The sequence below is a fragment of the Akebia trifoliata genome, chromosome 10 (assembly GCF_017979445.1).
Source record: "Akebia trifoliata isolate Shusen 1 chromosome 10, ASM1797944v1, whole genome shotgun sequence".
Taxonomy (NCBI): Eukaryota; Viridiplantae; Streptophyta; class Magnoliopsida; order Ranunculales; family Lardizabalaceae; genus Akebia; species Akebia trifoliata.
The window spans coordinates 4842551-4862242 of record NC_141384.1 but is presented as its reverse complement, the minus strand read 5'-3'; the positions used below and the strand labels follow the sequence as shown (position 1 = coordinate 4862242).

The 19692-nt window shown below is 36.9% G+C and overlaps 2 protein-coding genes across 3 annotated transcripts; both read right to left on the bottom strand.

The window, feature by feature from the left end:
* Positions 1-1076: 1076 nt before the first annotated feature.
* Positions 1077-2365, bottom strand: LOC147392883 (putative xyloglucan endotransglucosylase/hydrolase protein 23). Its single transcript, XM_086456417.1, has 3 exons — positions 1931-2365; positions 1645-1838; positions 1077-1519 (listed from the first exon to the last, which is right to left on the bottom strand). The coding sequence occupies exons 1-3, from the start codon at positions 2291-2293 to the stop codon at positions 1150-1152; spliced, it is 927 nt and encodes a 308-aa protein (XP_086312543.1). The 5' UTR covers positions 2294-2365; the 3' UTR covers positions 1077-1149.
* Positions 2366-6016: 3651 nt separating this feature from the next.
* LOC147392882 (calmodulin-binding protein 60 B-like) lies at positions 6017-18663 on the bottom strand. Of its 2 annotated transcripts, none has more exons than XM_086454933.1 (9): positions 18504-18663; positions 18148-18315; positions 16744-16819; positions 14764-14822; positions 12190-12686; positions 11753-11913; positions 11462-11665; positions 8846-9074; positions 6017-7052 (listed from the first exon to the last, which is right to left on the bottom strand). In XM_086454933.1, the coding sequence occupies exons 2-9, from the start codon at positions 18222-18224 to the stop codon at positions 6469-6471; spliced, it is 1887 nt and encodes a 628-aa protein (XP_086311059.1). In that variant the 5' UTR covers positions 18225-18315; positions 18504-18663; the 3' UTR covers positions 6017-6468. The 2 variants fall into 2 exon arrangements, with proteins under 2 accessions (XP_086311059.1, XP_086311060.1); XM_086454934.1 differs by having other exon boundaries at positions 12190-12683.
* Between the last annotated feature and the right edge of the window lie 1029 nt (positions 18664-19692).

Sequence of the window (19692 nt, the reverse complement as noted above, 5' to 3'; positions counted from 1 at the left end):
CAATTTAGTGGGATCTTTCATTCATATTTTTCCCACCAAGAATGTTTTATACAACTCTTTGACCCCTGAATTTGAAATATCCTACATTCATAGGGTTCAACAAGCAATCGATATTTCACAATCAAAGGTGACCTTAATGGTTCTATTGGTAGAATGCAAAAGTACAATTACTCCTTTATTTTATAAAAAATATAATTACATTACATGGTAAGAGGAATAAGAATTCCTTGTTGGGCTGGGTCCACCTCATGTGGGCCACCCAAGAGAAATAAGGGCAAAAGCCCATTCAACTTAAAAATTAAAAAGAAAAAGGGCAACAGCTGGTTTTTTAGTTGGGGCGGTTATTTTTGAGTTACCAAAAAAGGGAGAAAAGAAAAGAATAAGGTTGAAAGAAAGAGAAAAGAAAATAGGTGGATTTTTGGAGAGTTAAGGCAAGAAGATTAAAGGGCAAACTTTGTCCGATTTGACTCAAATTTGGAATGGAGAATCCTTGCAATAATCTCTACAACTTTATCGATTTATTTTTTCAGATTATCTTCTCTTTTCATCTCTATTGAGAGATTTCATTGGTGAGACCTAAACTTTTTCCTTTTTGTTTTATTGTGGAATCCATCTTTATTAGATGATGCTTATTGTATTGTTGAACCAAGAATAGGTATTCTTGATGATGATTGTAATCTTGTGAACCTCTAAATTGATCTTGAGAGAACTTTGGTGTAACCCATTATTGTTGATAGTGGAAGATTTGAGTATGGACTACCGAGACAAGTCCCATGGTTTTTACCTTCACTTTGAAGGGTTTTCGACGTGAAAAATCTTGTGTTACTTGTGGTTATTTATTTTGCTCAGTTGGATTATCTTGCATTTAGATTGGCATTATTCGGTATAATGGTGGTGTTAATATTGGTTGGATATTTTTAACCTATTTTTATCACTCAAAGAGGGAAAGGGTTTAATTTTTGTTGTGATTTTATTACACGTTGTATGGTAATTTTTCCAACATTCCTGGCGTTTTTGAGTAACAAATAATGAATGAAAGAATATGGCTGTAAAAAAAGTTATAGAGAAGCAGCTAATAAGCAAAGAATGACTATATCACTTTATTCCTTTGTTAAATCCAAAAAAAATTGTGGAGGCTCTGCTCCATTTCTAGGACTGATTGGTGTTGGCGCATTCGACAGGTAAGCCCTGAGGGAAGCGCTTAGTATCCGTGCAGTAGTTGTAGATCATGTAATTCTTCTGTACCCATTTCATCTTCTCATGGCTTGTGGAATCCAGCTCTTGTGATAGCCAATTACCATTGGTATTGGAGGTTGATTTTGCTTCAGCATTGAAGTTCATATATGATGCAGTGAAGGGAGCGAGGGACCAATCGGTCTTTACGAGACCACCTCTTGTTGCCCAATCATCAGCATTCCATAGACTAGAGTAAATCCTCATGGGCTGATTCTTTGGAAAGGGAACACCCATCGATTCCGAGTTCTTGAACTCTCTAATAGGAATTCCATCCACAGAGAAACTGTAAGAGAAGAGATCAAATCAAATGTGATGTTAGTAAAAGCTCATTTAATTGTTCAATATAAGGTTTCATACTCTCACAGATTAAAAAGAGATTGATTAATTGAATTGGGGTATCCTACTTACATAATGCGTTGAGGATTCCAGAGGATGGAGTAGGTGTGGAAGTCAGCGGTGGGATCGAACCAAAGGAAGAATTGCTGCTCTCTGTCACCTTTGCCTTGGCTGAAGACATTAGTGTGAAGAATGTAAGGATCACCACTAAGATTCCCCAAGAACTCGAAGTCGATTTCGTCGTGGGTCGCTCCTTGTGAAGATAACTGCACCACCCAAATAAGTAAAACAACACATTAGCTTTAACAACTTCAATTGAATTATAGTTAAATTATGTAAAAGTAGTGTAGAAACTTACATAATAGGCGGTGACAGTGCCAGCAGAATTGCCAGGAACAAGCTTGAGCTGCATATCGATCTTGGTGAAGAGATATTCAGCTTTGGATTGGAAGCCAGAGCCAGAGGATTTGTCAAGGGAAAGAGTGAGAAGATCACCATTGTTGAGTATCTTAGCACGGCCATCACCCCAAGTGATGTCGAAATCTTGGTAGAAATTACCAGCAGAGACAACTACTAGTAGAGAAACCAACACCACCAATGAAATAGTAAAAGAAGAAGCCATGAGTGAGTGTTTAGTTGAGAGGGATGGTGAAGTGAAGAAATATTTGTTGTGATGGATACTTGTTGAAGTGAGATGATGGAGCTTTGGGTAGCTCAGCATATTTATATATATATAGTGATGAAGCCAAGGATTCTGCACCTTTTTTTGAGAATAGAGGAGCGGGTGAGAGAGCTGGCCACAGTTGGCAAATTTAAATATTAAAAAAAAAAAGTTGTGTTACGTCCACGAAAGAATCATGGGTTGGCGAGTGATGAGAGGAATCACGAAAATGGAGTGCTCTTTCCCTTAGACGCGTTTACCCCATCACTCTACCAACCCATGAAAGCTGCACCACCCTTATTCAGGTCCACACAATCCAATCCAATATCACTTTCACAAAGTCCAAAGAAGCTTAACTGGTAATTTTTTAGATTGAGATTTTGTTGACCCTCAATTTAGAGACCTCGAATACCCATTGGTTCACGTGGCATAAAGTGTTCAATAATTTTCTTTCACACGCTAGTATTTTGTTCTTCTTGAATTAACCTCAATCATTAATACCAATTTAAGGCAACAAAATTGTTGGTAATGTGTTCTATTCTTGTATGTGGAGGGTTGTTGTGGATTCAATCCGGATCTTTTGAGATCCGTTAACGACCCGTATGGCCCATTTAATTGGTAATCTGTGGGCTTTCCCCAACATTATCGGAGGTCCGGGGCGAAGTTCCGGGGCAAAATATTGGGCCCATTTGATTTGGTTTTGGATCCGATCCGTTTAACTTCTTTGTAACCCTAAGTATATAAAGGGTAAGAGATGAAATCCTAATAGGGGGGAGAGAAATATATGAGAGACAGAGAGAAATTGTAACCGTGTTCTTCTTTGGTTAATATAATGAAATCGCCGTTTACGCCCGTAGACGTAGGTCAATTCTTTGACCAAACCACGTATATTTTGTGTCGTGTGAGATTCTTGTGTTCTTGCTTGATTTATACTTCTGATCATAGGGTTTAGTCTAACAAAATTAGATTACGAAATTTAAGACTCTAAACATGTTAAATCGGTTTAGGGGTGTCAATGGGTACGTGTAGAGGATATTTCTCAAACAAGCGACATGTGGCAATCTCGAAGAATTTAAGCCAAATAGTCAAATTACACGATAACTTAATCGATCATCCGAGCCAAGCTTCAAAGGTGAGTCAAATAAGGAATATGTAACTGTTTGCACGAAAATCAAGGTAAATCCCTAAATTGGCATAACCACTCAGACGAGAATCATGGAGAAAATCCAAGAAAATCTAAGAGTTATAAATACAAGGGTGCATCACGCCAAAAAGGTATGCAATTCCCTCTCTAAAAATACTCTATAATACTAGTGCTAGAAATTCTAACTTGGGTGTCAGAGTGATTTTGTTGCAGGCCCTCCTAGGAACACATAAAAAGGAGAATACTCATATCAGTGAGGATCATGAGGTAGAGCAAATTTTTGTATCTACAACTTAGCCCGTCATTAGAACCGAACCCAACCGTATAGGAGTTGGTTTAGCGAAAGCCTTGGCCCATTATGGGAGCCGAGTCCATTGTCGGTTTCGATCAATTATTTTATTAGTTATCTAAATCTTGTATCATCCCGAGATCCAAGCCCGGTTTAAGAATCCAATCGGTCATGTTATCATTCACCAAAGTCTCGGCTCATTGTAGGAGCCGATCCCAATCTGGGACTTCAATTGGTTCTATTATTATCTAGCTAAGTCTTGGGTCAGTCTGATTATTGGCCTGTTATGAAGTTGAGTACAGCAATTTGGTGGTGCAAGCTATAGGACAATCATCAGGTATTCAAACTATTATAGATCCGAGGAAACTATTAAAAGGAAAAAAATGCGTTTTCATTACATAAATGAAATCTATTGCATTCAACTAAGTTACAAGTTTTTTTTAACAAAAACATTTAAGATCGGTGTCATTGGGAGCATGCTCATTGTCTTTAGAAGCCTCGGCAGGATTGGTAGGACCAGCAGCGACCTTCTGGGATTGCTCGGCCTTCTTCAATTTTTCCTTGAGCTTGTTGATTTCGATGAAAGTGATTATGATTTTTAAGGCAAACATCATTGAGCCGTCTCCAAATCAAGGAATTGTCAATGTCACATAAGGATCCACTTCAAATTATGCTAATTAATGGCTCGTGTTTTATATTAAATTTTGCTTGAGATATGTACCAATCAACTCCGTGAAATTTACAATGAATTAGCCATAGATAGGTTCCATCATGAATTTTATAGGAAATAAACAAAGAATAACTATAAAATTGCAAAATCTCTATTCCTGTTTGGTTCAAAAAATAAAAAATAAAAAATTACTGTATTACAAGGCACTTTAAAATGTGATTACTGTGCGGTGAATGGTGAAGCATGTTAATCATCAATGGGAGGATAAGTTGTATTCAGTAATCTCCTGCCCAATGCGAATGGGTTCACCTGGTTTCTTGCTTGTTCTTGTTCTTCCTCTCACATTCACTTACTTTTTTCATCAATCCCATCTGTTTAATTGGTGATGCACATTTGATCCGAAAAAACTTGCAAGAGCACAAACTACTATGACCTCTACATGTCATCTCTCAAATCCAATTCTTTGAGTTTGAAAGTGGTCGGTATTGGGATGGCCAATGCCAATGGAACATACTTGTATTTATCGTCACAGCTACTTAGCAACATTTAACAGCATTTCAATGAAGAAAGTGCTAAAACAATATGCTCGCATGTTAACGATGCGCTTCAAGCATCTCACCAAGAATTAGATTTGATGCCTTTTCATTATGCATCCATGCAAATAGCCACGGCCAAGGACAATCCCAATGCATATAAACCAGTATACGGCACCATTAGTTTTTTGTTTTTTATTTTTTTTCAACATGGCACTCTCTACTCTATAACTAGAGGGAAAAAGTAATGAAGAAGATCTGCTCCCGTTTTAATAATCCCAAAAACAAATGAAAATTCGGGGAAGCTTTTGTAAGTAGGAGTGAATCCTCTTATCACGTTTTTGCTTGTAGCACCTTGGAAGGATAACGCCCGTTTTGGCAAACAAAACAAGAGACAGTGCAACTGGTAGAAAAAACAAAAAACAAAAAACAAAAATAGTTATTAAAAAATACATATTTTACTTCTTTTTTTTTAAGATTGAGGTGCAGTAGGAAATTAAAAATAGTTTTTTTTTTTTTTTTTAAGTAGTATTTTTAAGATTGGCAGCAATTAGCAACTTTTGATCTGCAACAAGTCACTCTTATTTAAAATCTGGTCTAGGCCATAAACCCTAGATCGATTAGGTAATATTTTAGTCCTTGAATAAGTATATTGGAAGATATCAAATAGAGATTCCTTGGGGATGGTTTTAACTGGTTCAACGCGGAATCGAATAATTACAAGACATTCAATACAAATAAGAAATAAATAGATTTAAGTTGAGAAGGAAACCAATGCTTCAAATTTTTCAATATAAATATCTATTCTTCTATCATTGAAGGATAGGTGAAAGAAGGCAAAGAGACCATATCATCATTGAAAAATACTGGGGGAACTCTCTAAATTTAGTATTTATAATAGTGAATCAATGATTCAATTCCATAATACTTGTGGCACAAAAAAATTAGTAAGGGACAGACATTTTAGAAATAAATCAGACAATAATAATGCAAATCAGGGGTCATATTTGGTTATTTACATATAAATTGGGGTGGCAATAGAAATCTCTCATAATGTAATTAGCATATATGACTAGAATCATCATGAACCATTAAACACACCAAAAACATAGTGTTGTATCCCACGTATAGCTACATACCTCGATCATGAATAAAGCATACAAGTGTTCCCCATCATATTTATCTAGTGAGAAATAAGAATATAAATTCAAAATATCTTCACACGACGAAATAAAAAAAAATACAACTTGACATTACAAATTCTTTGGACGATGCAAGTGTTCCAAGGGTCATCAATAAAATGGCCCCGCATCTAGTAGATAGTTCGCAAAATGCAGGAAGAGTACAAAGAGATACAACATAATCGAAACAAATAAAACACAACAACAATTATTGTGTTAGTAGATGAAAGAAACTTTAACTGTACAGGAAACTGTACAAGCAGAGGGGTTTGGCGCTGTCTGATAACAATCCCAACTTGGTTCAGAATCCCAGAAACAGAGGAAACCTAAACCCCATAGAACTGAACCAGACATTAGTTTCTTCGGGCTGTGTTGAAAGATTCCAATAGGGTACAGAAAAACTCCTCGGTGTGATCAGCTACTCATCCAGCTCAACAAGTTGGGCCCGCTTCTCAGCCGCTTGCTTCCTAATAAAGATGCCCCATCTCAGGGCTGCCTTGAGCTTCAGCCACCCTACGACGGCTTTGCCTGACGAACGTGTGCGATCCTCTTCACAGTTGTACGGTGATGGAGACGGCACGTAGGAAGAGAAAGCATACCCATCCTCGGGTCCATTGATGGAACCTTGACCACCCATACTGAATAGACGAAGAAGATGTTGCATATCTTCATTCTCAAGCATCTCATGACTTCTCATGCGGATATCTTCCTCCGAAAACATGTCATCTGCACCCCTATTGTCACGGTGGCGGGGCCAATCATCGTAAGAAGTAAGATTTGATGGTTGGACAGATTGACCCCCGGTCTGGAATGCTGAGGTGGATGATTGTGGTGGACCCAGGGCCAGCCCAACATTATCATTTCCTATGATTTGAGATTGATGTGAGGTGCTGATCAGCTGGTTCTGTGGGACATATGGAGCGCCATCAAACGGGACATGGGCATTGGAATTTAGGTGCTGGGAATGCACCAAATATCTGGTTGTTGGATTGTCATTATACCCTGAAGTTGAGAAAAGAAAGCATTAAATTTGGGGTGAGATAAGAAAAAAAATTTGAGTTTTAATAACATGCCCATAACAGAAAGGTTGATTAAAGATGTGCATGATCGAGAAGGCATTAGAGAGAGAGAGAGAGAGAGAGAGAGAGAGATCTCAGTAAAAATTTGGGGGTATTTTGGTCTTTTACCCCAAGTAGAAGGGACATCTCATATTAATCGCAATTACCTTAATTTGTTTTTTTTTTTGCGGCTGGCTAGTCATCTTGACTGGCTTACCCTAGATGTATATAGGGTTCGGAGGCCCCAAAGAGAGCCAAACATTGTGACAAAAAGAGATCGTCCTCACAAAAAATCAGCCCATTTTAAAACCTCTAACCCTAGTTTACAAGTTGAAGAAACGTGGACCGTCAATTATTTTTAAACCACTTCTGATGGAGATAAAAGTTTCAGAATGGTCTGATTTTTTGTGAAGATGATCTACTCACCATAGAGATCATCCTCACAAAAAATCAGCCCATTCCAAAATTTCCAACCCATATTTTGAAAAAAAAAAAATGTTTGGCTCTCTTTAGGGCTATATATGGTGACGTTCGGCAGCCAACGTTGCCCTATATGGCTTAAAAGTTTCAGATTGAGTTGATTATTTGTGAGGATGATCTCTATGGTGAGGAGATCATCCTCACAAAAAATCAGCCCAATCATAAACTTCTAAGTCCATCAAAAGGGGTTTACAAACTTTTGGTAAAAAATCGACAGTCCACAATTTCTAAACCAATTTTTATGGGATTAGAAGTTTCAGATTGGGTTGATTTTTTGTGAGGATGATCTTCTCACCATAGAGATCATCCTGCCAAAAAAATCAGCCCAATCTGAAACTTTTTAAGTCATATAGGACAAACGTGTTGGCTCCCTAGCGTTGACTGCCGAACCCGACCATATATATATATATATAGGGAGCGGTTCAGCAGCCCTAAAGTTTGCCAAACATTTTTCAAAACATGGGTTAGAAATTTTAGAATGAGCTGATTTTTTTGAGGATGATCTCTATGATGAGGAGATCATCCTCCCCAAAAATCAGCCTATTCCAAAACTTCTAACCCCATCAAAAGTGATTTACAAAAATTGGACGGTCCACGATTCTTCAATTTGTAAACTAGGGTTAGAAATTTCAAAATGAGCTGATTTTCGGAGAGGATGATCTCTTCACCACCATAGAGATCATCCTCACAAAAAATTAGCTCATTCCAAAGCTTCTAACCCATGTTTTGAAAAATGTTTGGCACAATGTTTGGCAAACTTTAGGGCCGTTGAACCGCTCCCATATATATATATATAATATATATATATTATATATATATATATATATAAACACATAATATTATTTCACTTATCAAAAAACCAAATAAATTTGGAAAGGAGGGGAGGGATGGGGGAAGTTGCATTGCACTGATAACACTAGAACACTACCATATAAGATTTTTATGGGGTTGGAGGTAGCCCTAAAAAATACTTGTTTATATGAATAACAGGCGACACAAAATAACAGCCTTATACAGTCAATTTTGATACATGTTTCTTCTGCCCAAGGAATAAAGCAAATAGAGAATAAAAATTGAGCAGAATTTGTAGAAGAAATAGGAGATGATGACAAGAGAGAGTGCAAAAGGGAAAAAAGGACAAATTTAAGAAACTTATTGCTTTATATGGATTGATCAGGGTTTTTTTTTTTTTCTAATCGTCTCCAGTATAAACTTAAATTTAATTAAGGCTCACTTTACTATTCTAATAATGCTTACCTCCCGTCAAGCTTGAATCTGTAGGCTGCTCCGGAAGAACTGGAACGGGCGGGAATGGGAGAGACACTTGATGATCAAAAGGGGGATAATCCGGTGTGCTCATTGGAAGTTCTGATCGAGAAGCACCAGACCATTGTTTCTGCTTGAGACTCAAAAGTGCTTTGCCATCATACTCTATCACATGCAACCAGTTTTCATATGCCTTTTTCACCAAGCCATCCACATAGACCTGCACCAACCAAAGCATTTCAAGCTCTTACCCGGGTTTGTTAACACTTGGAAACACAATCTAAAGGAGTTCCTATCCATGCCCAGTATTTCTGATATAAATATGGTTTACCGATCAAACAAATGGATTCAGTAATAAGATATTTATTGCTTTCCCTAAACTAGGCTGGTGGATTAAAAATATAATGCACAGGTTTCATAAGCATTTTACAAGTTGAGGGCTTAAATTTCAAAAGCCATTCCAATGTGACGAGTTCCAGAATAGCATTTTACAAGTTGATGAGCAGAATGTCCTAATACAGTCTACAATCAATTCATAAATAGCATTTTGAGTTTAATAGCGGCACAAAGGCCAAGTCTAGCCTAATGGATAGGTTCAGAATTGATTAAGAAAAAAAAAATCATATACATAGGGTCAGGATTCCTTCACTCATGATGAATGACTCATGGAAAAAATACATGATCCCGACCATTTAAACACAATTTAATGGTTGAGATCCATCCTCGGGATAAGCATCTCTGAGACGTGCTATCAAGATGCACATAAATCTTTCTTTTTTTTATCGATAAAGATGAATTTATTGATAAACAAAGGAAAACGAGGGGGGTTGAGGGGACCCACCCAAAACAAAGAGAACAAGATACACATAAATCTCAACTGTTTGATATTGTATCTAAACAGTTGGGATCATGTGTTTTCTCAGGAGTCAACAGATCCCAACATATATACATGTTGGGATCTGTTGGCAATCTTAGGATGTCAAAACGCTGAAAAAAAATTGTCCTAGCTTAAAAGTAGACGAGATCATCCTCACCAAAAATCAGCCCAATCTGAAACTTCTAAGTCCATCAAAAGTGGTTTACAAATTTTTGGTAAAAAATGGACGGTTCACATTACGAAAATAATTTTGATAGAAGTTTCAGATTGGGCTGACTTTTGGTGAGGATGATCTCCTTACCAAGAGATCATCCTCAAAAAAAAATCATTTCAATCCGAAATTTCTAAGCCACAGAGGATAAACATTTTGGTAGTGTTTTGTCAACCAAAGATTGTCAGCCAAACGCCACCCATATATATGGGTTGGGATCCATTTGACTCCTAAGAATGACTTATGAAAAAAACACATGATCCCAACCCTTAAAACACAAAATCCAATGGTTAAGATTTATGAGTATCTTGATAACACAAACCTCAGAGATACTTATCCCAAGGATAAATCTCAACCATTGGATTTTGCATTTAAAGGGTTGGGATCATGTGTTTTTTTCATGAGTCATTCTTAGGAGTCGAGGGATCATGATTGCTAAATTGGCTTCCTATGACACTGCGCTGATGTGGAGATTTTCCTCAAGATACAAATGAAAAGAATCTAACTTTTCGTTCCGTGCATACCACGATTTCAGCTCAGTGTCGAATGCAGTGTCTTGCACAGTCACTCTAGCATTGTTTTAAAAAAAAAAAAAAACAGTTCAGAATTCCAAGAGCTATTTTTAATATGGTTTTTTCTTGTGAGACAAGATAGAGTTGGTAATGTGTCTGGTAATACCACAGACCTGGAATCAAAACCCAACCTTCACACTTAAACCTATCAAAAGAAAGAAGGGGAAAAAAAAAAAAAACAAGATAAACATGAGATTCAATGCAGCAGATAAAGTGCAAATGGTCTCAAAGCTATCAATGCAGTATTAGTCTCACAGATTATATTTTTCGACATGGACTACAGGCAACATCCATATTCATTATTCCACATTTTAGGGGGTCCATACGTAGGGTGCCAACTTGCTAAAGTCTGTAAGAGTTGATACCATGACCAGGGTTCAAAACCCATCTTCACCTATTAATTACTGTCCACTGATCTTGCTTGCCTAGCAGGGGAAAAAAAGACATGGAATGTCCAAAAAACACACGATCTATATATATATATATATAGATCCAGTGACAATCCTTCGTCTTATAGGGCTAGAAGTTTTGAAATGGGCTGATTTTTTGCGAAGATGATCTTTATGGTGAGGAGATCATCCTCATAAAAAATCAACCCGTTCTGAAATTTCTAACCCCATCAAAAGTGGTTTAGAATCATCAGCCTTCAATTTTTACTGTTAACTTGTAAACAACTTTTGATGGGGTTCGAAGTTTCAAAATGGACAGATATTTTGTGAGGATGGTCTCCTTGCCATAGAGATCATTCTCGCAAAAAATCAGCCCATTCCAAAACTTCTAACCCATAAAAAACAAAGGGTTGTCTTTGTCAAATAAGGATTGTCACCTGATCCAACGCTATATATATATTGATATGTGCAAGGTTCCATCTCATGTTTATTCGTCAAAAAATAAAAAAATGTTCATCCCTCGGGAAAAAATCATAAAATAAAACATATGATACTGACCTTCTGACTATCAGAAAGGGAATCAGCTGGACAAAACTGTCCACCAGCAATAAGACCACTCAACTCGTATATGTGATTAAACACAACACCAACATTCCTTGTGTCATCAGAATGGTAAACATAAAGCTTTTCGCTCAAGATGCAAGTCTTTGCATGTTCTACGAGGAGTTCCCACATCTTATTTGACATGCCGCCACCAAGGATCTGCAGCCATCATGGAAAAAAATCAGGGTGCCACAAGCATTAGACATGGGGGGTTATTATTTCATCAGGTAAATCCTATATTCTTACACCCCGCAAGCTTTGTGAATCTCTAACTACAAGTCGGAGAAATTCTTCAACTCTGTATATCCCAGCCTTATTCAACCTCTTGTGGAATGACCCATCTTTGCCAATCTTCTCCAATCTCCACACCTCATCACTTAATGCAGGTGGGTAGTGTTTCTTGTATACTGTGAAGAACAATTGAAAATGACAGATTCAACAAACATTTACTCAGATCTAGCAAAAGAAATCAAGCATTGACAGTAACAAGGTTAACAATGTCATTTCAAGGCAATGTTTCGACAGGAGAAAAACTGAAACGGTCTTGTCCGAAACATTCCTGAAATATTGAATATTTTTGGGTCAATGTTTCATTCTGGTTTTGACCAAAACTGGAATGTGCCACTGAAACATTCCGAAATGACACAAAATTTTGAACCATAGACAGAAAGACATGAACCTACATTCTCCTCTGTGATCCTTCACAGTGAAGGCATCTGTTTTTGCCTCCCGAACACGTATGCCCTCACAGTAGCCAGAGGCAACTTTTAGCCCAAGCCTGAACTTCCTACTTCGTATCCAACTTGAGTTGTCAGTAAATGATAGTTCCCCAAGGGTTCCAACACCTTCCTTCAGTGTCACTTGCAAGTCCCCAGTCAAAAGTGGTCTCTTTCCTTCACGCTCTTTGACAACATGGCTTTCAAAGTCTTCTTGGGTCCAGTCCTCGTCATCTTCATTGTTGAAGTCGCCTTCAAGCACAACAATATCCAGTTTACCCAAGGACTCCGGTCCTGATGTTAAAACATGGCCAGTGCTTGCATCAAGCAAGACGACATGGATTGCGGCACCCCGTTCCCCTTCAACTTTCCCACCAGTAAAGAGGGGAAGAGCCAATCTTGACTTGAAGTGCAATTGCAAGTTTCTTCCATCAGGCCCTTCAATTTGTTTTGGAGAAGACCTGCTGATAGCATGAGTTAGAAGAGATTATGACTGTGGGATGCATAAATAGAAATTATGAAGGATCAAAGCGATGAAACAAACACGAATAGCAATGAGAAGAGCAAGTAAAGCTAAAGACTGATGAAAATTGGAGGCATAATTTTTAAAATGTTAGAGCTTCAGGAGAACTTTATTGAAAGTATAACTTTTTACAAGATATTGATTGGCCCATCACACAATCAACTAAGGGTATGTTTGATTGCACATGGAAAATAGGGTGGAAAATGACATTTTTCAAGTGTTTGATTGCACATGGAAATGGAAATTCATTTTCCACCCCAATCAAAAAGTCCACCAAAACATGGATTTCACTTTCCCACCCATACGGGTGGGAAAGTGAAATCCACCCATATTTTTCATCCTCAATTCTTCCCTACTCATATCTTCTTCTTTCTATCACCACCACCATCATTACACTAACCTCGTCGTCATCGTCATCACCATCGCCGTCTCTGTCTCTATCATCACCATCTCCGACTACCTTCTCTCTCTTATTCTCCATCCCTCACCTCTTCCGCCACCACCACCACCACGTTTTCCTCCCATCTTCCTCATCATCTTCTTCCCCACTTACCTCCGCTGCCGCCGCCACCGCCACCATCACCATCACATTCTCCCTTCTTCTTCCTCACTTATTTCCACCGCCACCATCGCCATCGCCGCCACTATCACCATCATGTTCTCCCTTCTTCTTCCTCACTTACCTCCACCGCCACCATCATTGTCGCTGCCGCCGCTACCACAACCACCGTCTCCGTTGTTGTCGCCGCCGCCACATCCTCCCCCCTCCCTCTTCCTCCTCATCTTCTCTTCTTCTTTTTTCTCATATATTTTTCCATGATTTTATCCAAGTAAAATCAAACAATGGAATTTGATTTTCCAACCCTACCTATTTTCCACCACTATTTTTCCATGGATTTCAAATTCCATGGAAAGTCACTTTCCATGCAATCAAACATACCCTAATATCCTTTTTTATATGAAGAATATTAGATTTCTCTAAATCATTTTAAATATACTTTTTTTTTTTAAATAAATGAAAATTATATTAAATATAGTGCTGAGCCAACCCCCAAAATCTTTGGGATAAGGCATAGAATAGTGCCAAAACCACAAAACCTATATTTGGGGGTCTGCCAATGTTTCAGTTCAGTACTTTCTTTGTAGGCTATGTGGAGTGTACTATAATACTATGCCAAACATAGATAGAATGCTTACAGAAAATCTTTACGAATGAATAATCATGCATTGAATGAAATAGAAAAATGAAACGTAATATTTTATAAAACTAGTGGGTAGAGTTCAGGTCGTTAAAGGCTGCAGAATCAAGATTTAAAAATAGGGATTTTTTTTGTTGTTGTTGTTGTTTTTTTTTTTTTTTTTTTTTGGGCGCCGGGGGGTGGGGGGGGGGGGGGGGGTGGGGGTGGGGGGGGGGGGGGGGGTGGGAGTGTAGGTTTTGACCTGACCATGTTTGCATAATCAAGTTCTTTCTACTCATTTGTGGTATCTCAAGAAATGCTAACCATCTATTTTTTAGTGATTCACCAACCATCTTAAAGGGATTTGACAATCTTGCTAAAACAAAACTATGAGGCGATTACAAGAAGAAAATAAACAACACTAATTATCATGTATAACGTGATCATATGTTTGGTTGCACGAAACAGAATGGGACTCAAGTGCAGGGGCAGTGAAATGATTGTTGCAAACCATTTCTATTGGCGTTATTTAGGATATGGACAAGGGGGAGAGATTTCATAGTGGGATAGGAAACAAGAGCGGCACCCAGGACAGAAGGTTCTTGCAACTAAGATTCTTGGTGTGCTCAAGTGATTTTCAATTGCAGTGTCCTTTAACAATAACCATGGTTAACAGAAAGACTCAAAATCTCATGAAAAGAATTCATATAAGAATATATGAGTCAAAAGATTGGGTACAATTCTATTTGTTTCATAAAATGTGCTAAATAATTCATAAGAGTGGAAAAATGAAATCTATTGAAGTAATTTGTCTTCTAAAAGATGATCATAGTGACCTACCTTCCATTAATTTTAGCAGGGGCTAATTTTGCAAGAGCACGCTCAACTTCTTCACTAACCTGTTTACATTCAACGACAATATAAATTTAATCAGGAAGAAAAAAGCACAAAATCATTCCACCAACTAGACAACAAAGTGAAGAAAGCATGTCAATCTTGTACACCAAATTAGACTTTTATGAATAATATAAGAAACAGCTTGTCTGTATTGTGATTAACATTAAAATTTCAGTTCTGCAATCGCTATTGTCACTTTCAAAGTTGATTCCAAGTAAAATAAAGAGATGAGAGGAATAGTTTAATGACTTGCACAAAGTTACAAATTATTACAAGTGATCATGTGCCACAAACCTGCTACATATAACTTTCCAAAAACATATGAACATAAACTTTAAACTATGGCATAAAAAATTTTATTTCCTCCTAATATTCTCATATCTTGCATTTTCTATAGGACCAATAATCAGAGTTTTTCAAAATCTAACTCTATGGTAAGTCAAAATTGAATTAGCATCTATCAATTCCGCAGGTGGTTCATCCTAAGGAAGTTTGTTAGCGTATCAAGCTCCTAAAGTTTAATAGAATAAATCATCATCATCAAAACCTTATCCCAAGGATTCGGGGTCAGTTAAACACATCATGTTCCTCCATTCCACTATATCCAGAGCCACATCTTTTGTTTTTGAAGGTGTGTTCATATTTACTTTCACTATTTCAATCCATGTCTTCTATTATCTAAATGGTCAGCTCAAATAGTGTTTGCATAAACCAAAATCCCAATTTAAGTTTGAAATTTAATACTCAATACAGCTCATTGCAGAGTGAGGCCAAATGGCTTCAAGACAATTTGCCTAGTTTTGGAACTTTAATTACAACGTACTTCATAATACACGTAATATGTTCCACCAAAAATCACAAGTAGGGCTTTGCTTCCTACAACTACAAACAAAGACAATGCCTTTACAAAGCATGATTCACAAAGGGAATAGTGAGAGGGTATCAAATACAAATTTGAAAGTTTGCTTAATCTGCTTTCACTACTAGTGTTTTTAAATTCTTGTGAAGCTTACTCTTCGAGACATGCCTCGTGATAAGACTCATTAAAAACTCCCTGAAGCATAAGGATGTAATGTAAAAATATCTGAGGAATATGCCTGATACCAAGAAGAACACAAAAGGCTTACCCTTCAATGTGAGGCACGACTGAGGTAACGCCTTTTGGTCAAGGCAAAAGCCTCACATTATTTTTTTTCTATTTTTTAAAATTATATAAAAGTCATATTCAATATTTATTTCCTCTCTTCTTTTTTGTCTTCTTATCATTTTATTTCTTCTAGTCCTTTGTTTTTGCTGATGTGCAAAATAATTGGGTCGCTTAGAAATAACTTCGAATACAAAATAGCAATACATGAAAAGAAAATTGAGGTAGCAAAAGTAATCGCCCAGTTAATAATAGAAGACATGGTTCTAGATGGAATAGAATAGAGAAACAAGATGCGTTCAGCTGACCCTAAATCATGGGCATAAGGATTCGACGATGACGATGATGTAGTGAAAGAGGCATGGTTTTGGATAGAAAACGAGGAAAAAATCATTGGGTGCTAGAGCGAAGAAAAGTGACAATATGGGAAAGATATAATTCCAATAGCTTAGGTGATCCTTTTCCAGTTTTATGAAAGTTTTGGTCTATGATTCAAGTAGTGAATAATATGTTTTGATTAAACCTTAATATCTTAACTGCATATGAGAAGTTTTACAACAATGTCATAAATAAAAGTGGCCTAAAGCTTCAATTGGCATCTTAATTATTATCTGACATACTTCATTACACAAAAGCACCTTAAAGGGGAAATGGAATGTTTCTTTACCAAACAAGTCATTGAAAAGTTAAAAGCACATCAAGACAACCTATTTCAAAGTTTTCCTCTATGCAAAAATAAATAAATAAATAATCCCACTACATAAGATTGTTTATCTTACAACTCTACGAAGAATGGGCTCCAATGATGAGCAAAGTCTTTGCAGACTATCCACCTTGAGTGCCTCCACAATTACACTGCATAGATATATTTATTTCTCGATAAATAGGATCTCATATAAAATTATCCAAAGCTAAAACCCAATGAAGCATCCAACGTAAAAAAAACAAAAGGCACCAACCAACAGAACCATTAATTAGCCTTTGCAAGAGATAACTGTAAGGCATGAGTAATTATAAGTCCAAACCGATGGTGCAAAGAATATGAAAAAACAACTCAGCAAAGAATCACACAACTCCACATACTCTGTAAAGAGCCCTATTAAAGAAATTTGTCCACAATTGGTGACAATTCTGGCAAAATGGTTAATGAGTCCAGGATTGATTCTAGCAAAAACCATTCTTGAAATACTGCTACCAAATATTTATTATTTTCAAAATTCCGGTCCACCAAACTCCCATGCAAAACAAGTTCTCATTCTCATTGAACAATCTACCAGTTAATTTTCAATATAAACTACTCATTTTATTAATGATACATATCATAATATATGGTGTTTCTGGACAATGTGGCATGAATTTCTCTTGACTCTACAAAGTGAAGCTCAAGTGTGCAGTATTCGAACTATCAACTTTGGAGGCATGAACCATTGTTCCCCCAATCAAATCTATCAAAAGCCAAGTCATTTACACAGAGATGTCTCACATAAGTTCTTAAAACCCCAATCCACATCCTTTTCAGCCTTTTCCTAATATTCAAAAAGCCTTTAATGTGCAAACTCCTCCTTGATGATTTTGGCAATTGCCTATATTTTACACGACCAACCATCTCCATCAATACTAGTCTACTAATAAGTCTTCATATCCGATTCTGTATTGAAATTATTTCTTAGGCCGTAGCTATAAAATCTCACAAGAAGCAACAACCCATGGTTTTTCTTTCACCCTTTTTTTTGGGTGAAATTGTAGATTTATCAGAGAGAGAATTATCAACAAAAAAAAAACAAAAAAAACTGATTCAACTAAAGCCACGTTTAGTTGGAGTTTGCAAATTTCTAAATTGTATAACCTGCTTTGATCCTATGTTAAACTTAGAGAAATTCTATTGCCACGCCAACTTTAGCTAAGAGCACCCCAATTCATACGAAATCACCAAAGAATTAACACACATCTTGGGGTGCTCTTAGTAAAGGTTGGTGTGGCAATAGCAGCTCTCTAAACTTTTCCAGAGCCAAAGTGGTGATACAAACAGACCATTTCTATCTCCTCTCTCTCTCTCTTTTCAAGAAAATCGTCTTTCAGTGGAGAAATAATGAAACAAACAACTAAAATTTTGAATTACGCCCAAATAATCCAAAAATAATAATAAAACTAAAAACTAAAAAAAATACATAGCGACGAACTACCTTGCGAGAGCAGGTCGCTTCTTCTCCGGCTGTCCTTCAGCCTCACTCGAATCCAATCCTCGCTTCTCTCTCATCATAGAATTCGATCTCTCTAAAGAATAGTTCTGCCTCTGTATTTAGAACAATTTCCGAACAAAATCCCTCAAAAGAAACACCAGATTCACAGATCTGAAACAAATAACCAAATCAAATCAATCTTTCACTCCCAAACCGAACCAAAATCAAAAAACTTAACTTTAATCACTCAAATTCTTTTCAGATCTATAAAACACTCAAAGATTCAGCTAAGATTTCATGAATTTCAGTAGATTCAAAGTAAAATAAATAAATAAAATACATCAGAGAGACAATCAGACCTAAGAAGCTCAGAATAACTGAGAAAATTCGGCGAAGATGCGATCGAGTCCGCGAGATTTACTCAGACACTTTTAAATCCAAGTTTACTCTCTCTGAGACGCCTTAATAAAGAGATTTAGATAATCTTCTCTTGGTCGTCGCCTCGAGTCTTTGATAATGATATCTCAGCCGTCCACTTTGACGGTCTTTTAGATTTTGACTTTCTATAAGATTCTTCACGTGACTGTGATACCCTTGCCTACTATTTTAATGACAAATTTGTCCTGGCGTTCTCTCATTGTGTCTCTCTATGTTGGAAAAGATGTTCGATCCATCATGAAGTCGGGAAAAAACTTGACTCGTGATGATTGCACGACGTCTTTTTACGCGATTTAGATAATCATACATCATTTTCCTCGGGATACACAAGAAAAAGATGTGTGATTCTTCACTCTTGTCACGTCAACCGTGTACCCAACGACATACCAAGACCATGTGAATTCATCATTATTCAAAATACTTTGAAGCGTACAAGTCACTTTGAAATTTTGAATAAACCCTCTCCATTGGATTACACATGATATTTTGAAGGAGGTATTTTAAATTCTCATAGAAATACAATGCGTGAAATAAATTCAAAATGCGACATGTCTTATAACAAGGAAGATTCCTTCAAAGTTGTACTCAAGTTCGGTATATTGTAAAAGAGTGATACATTAAATGCTCATTTGGATTCTCAATCATTGACCTGGCCTTCTAGTCGTGAGAATCAAGTTTTCCAATTTTGATCATTGGCAAGTCTTTTTTGACAAGTTGAAGATTCTCTGCAAGTTCACAACTCATTTATTGAGACTTATGGAAAGAAAAAATTGATCCCACATTCTATGTTTTATGTAAACAGTTAAGAAGTTTACAGGACTGTTCTTCGAAGATTTTTTGTTTAAATAGGATATTGTAAGTAAGGAGAGAAGTTAAAAATGAGAAATTACAAATCACCAATCAAGTTGTATAAGGCTCAATGTGAATTTGGGCTCCACACTCTCTAATTGCTTTAAGTTCAATCTTGTATTCTCTCAATATGTCCCCGTGATGCAATCCATTTTAGAAGATCCGACAGCATCCAAGCAATATTGTCAAAAATATGTAATAAAAATTGTGACCCCCCCACTCTATATAATAAGATCAAGATTTTTTTTAAAAATAAAAGAT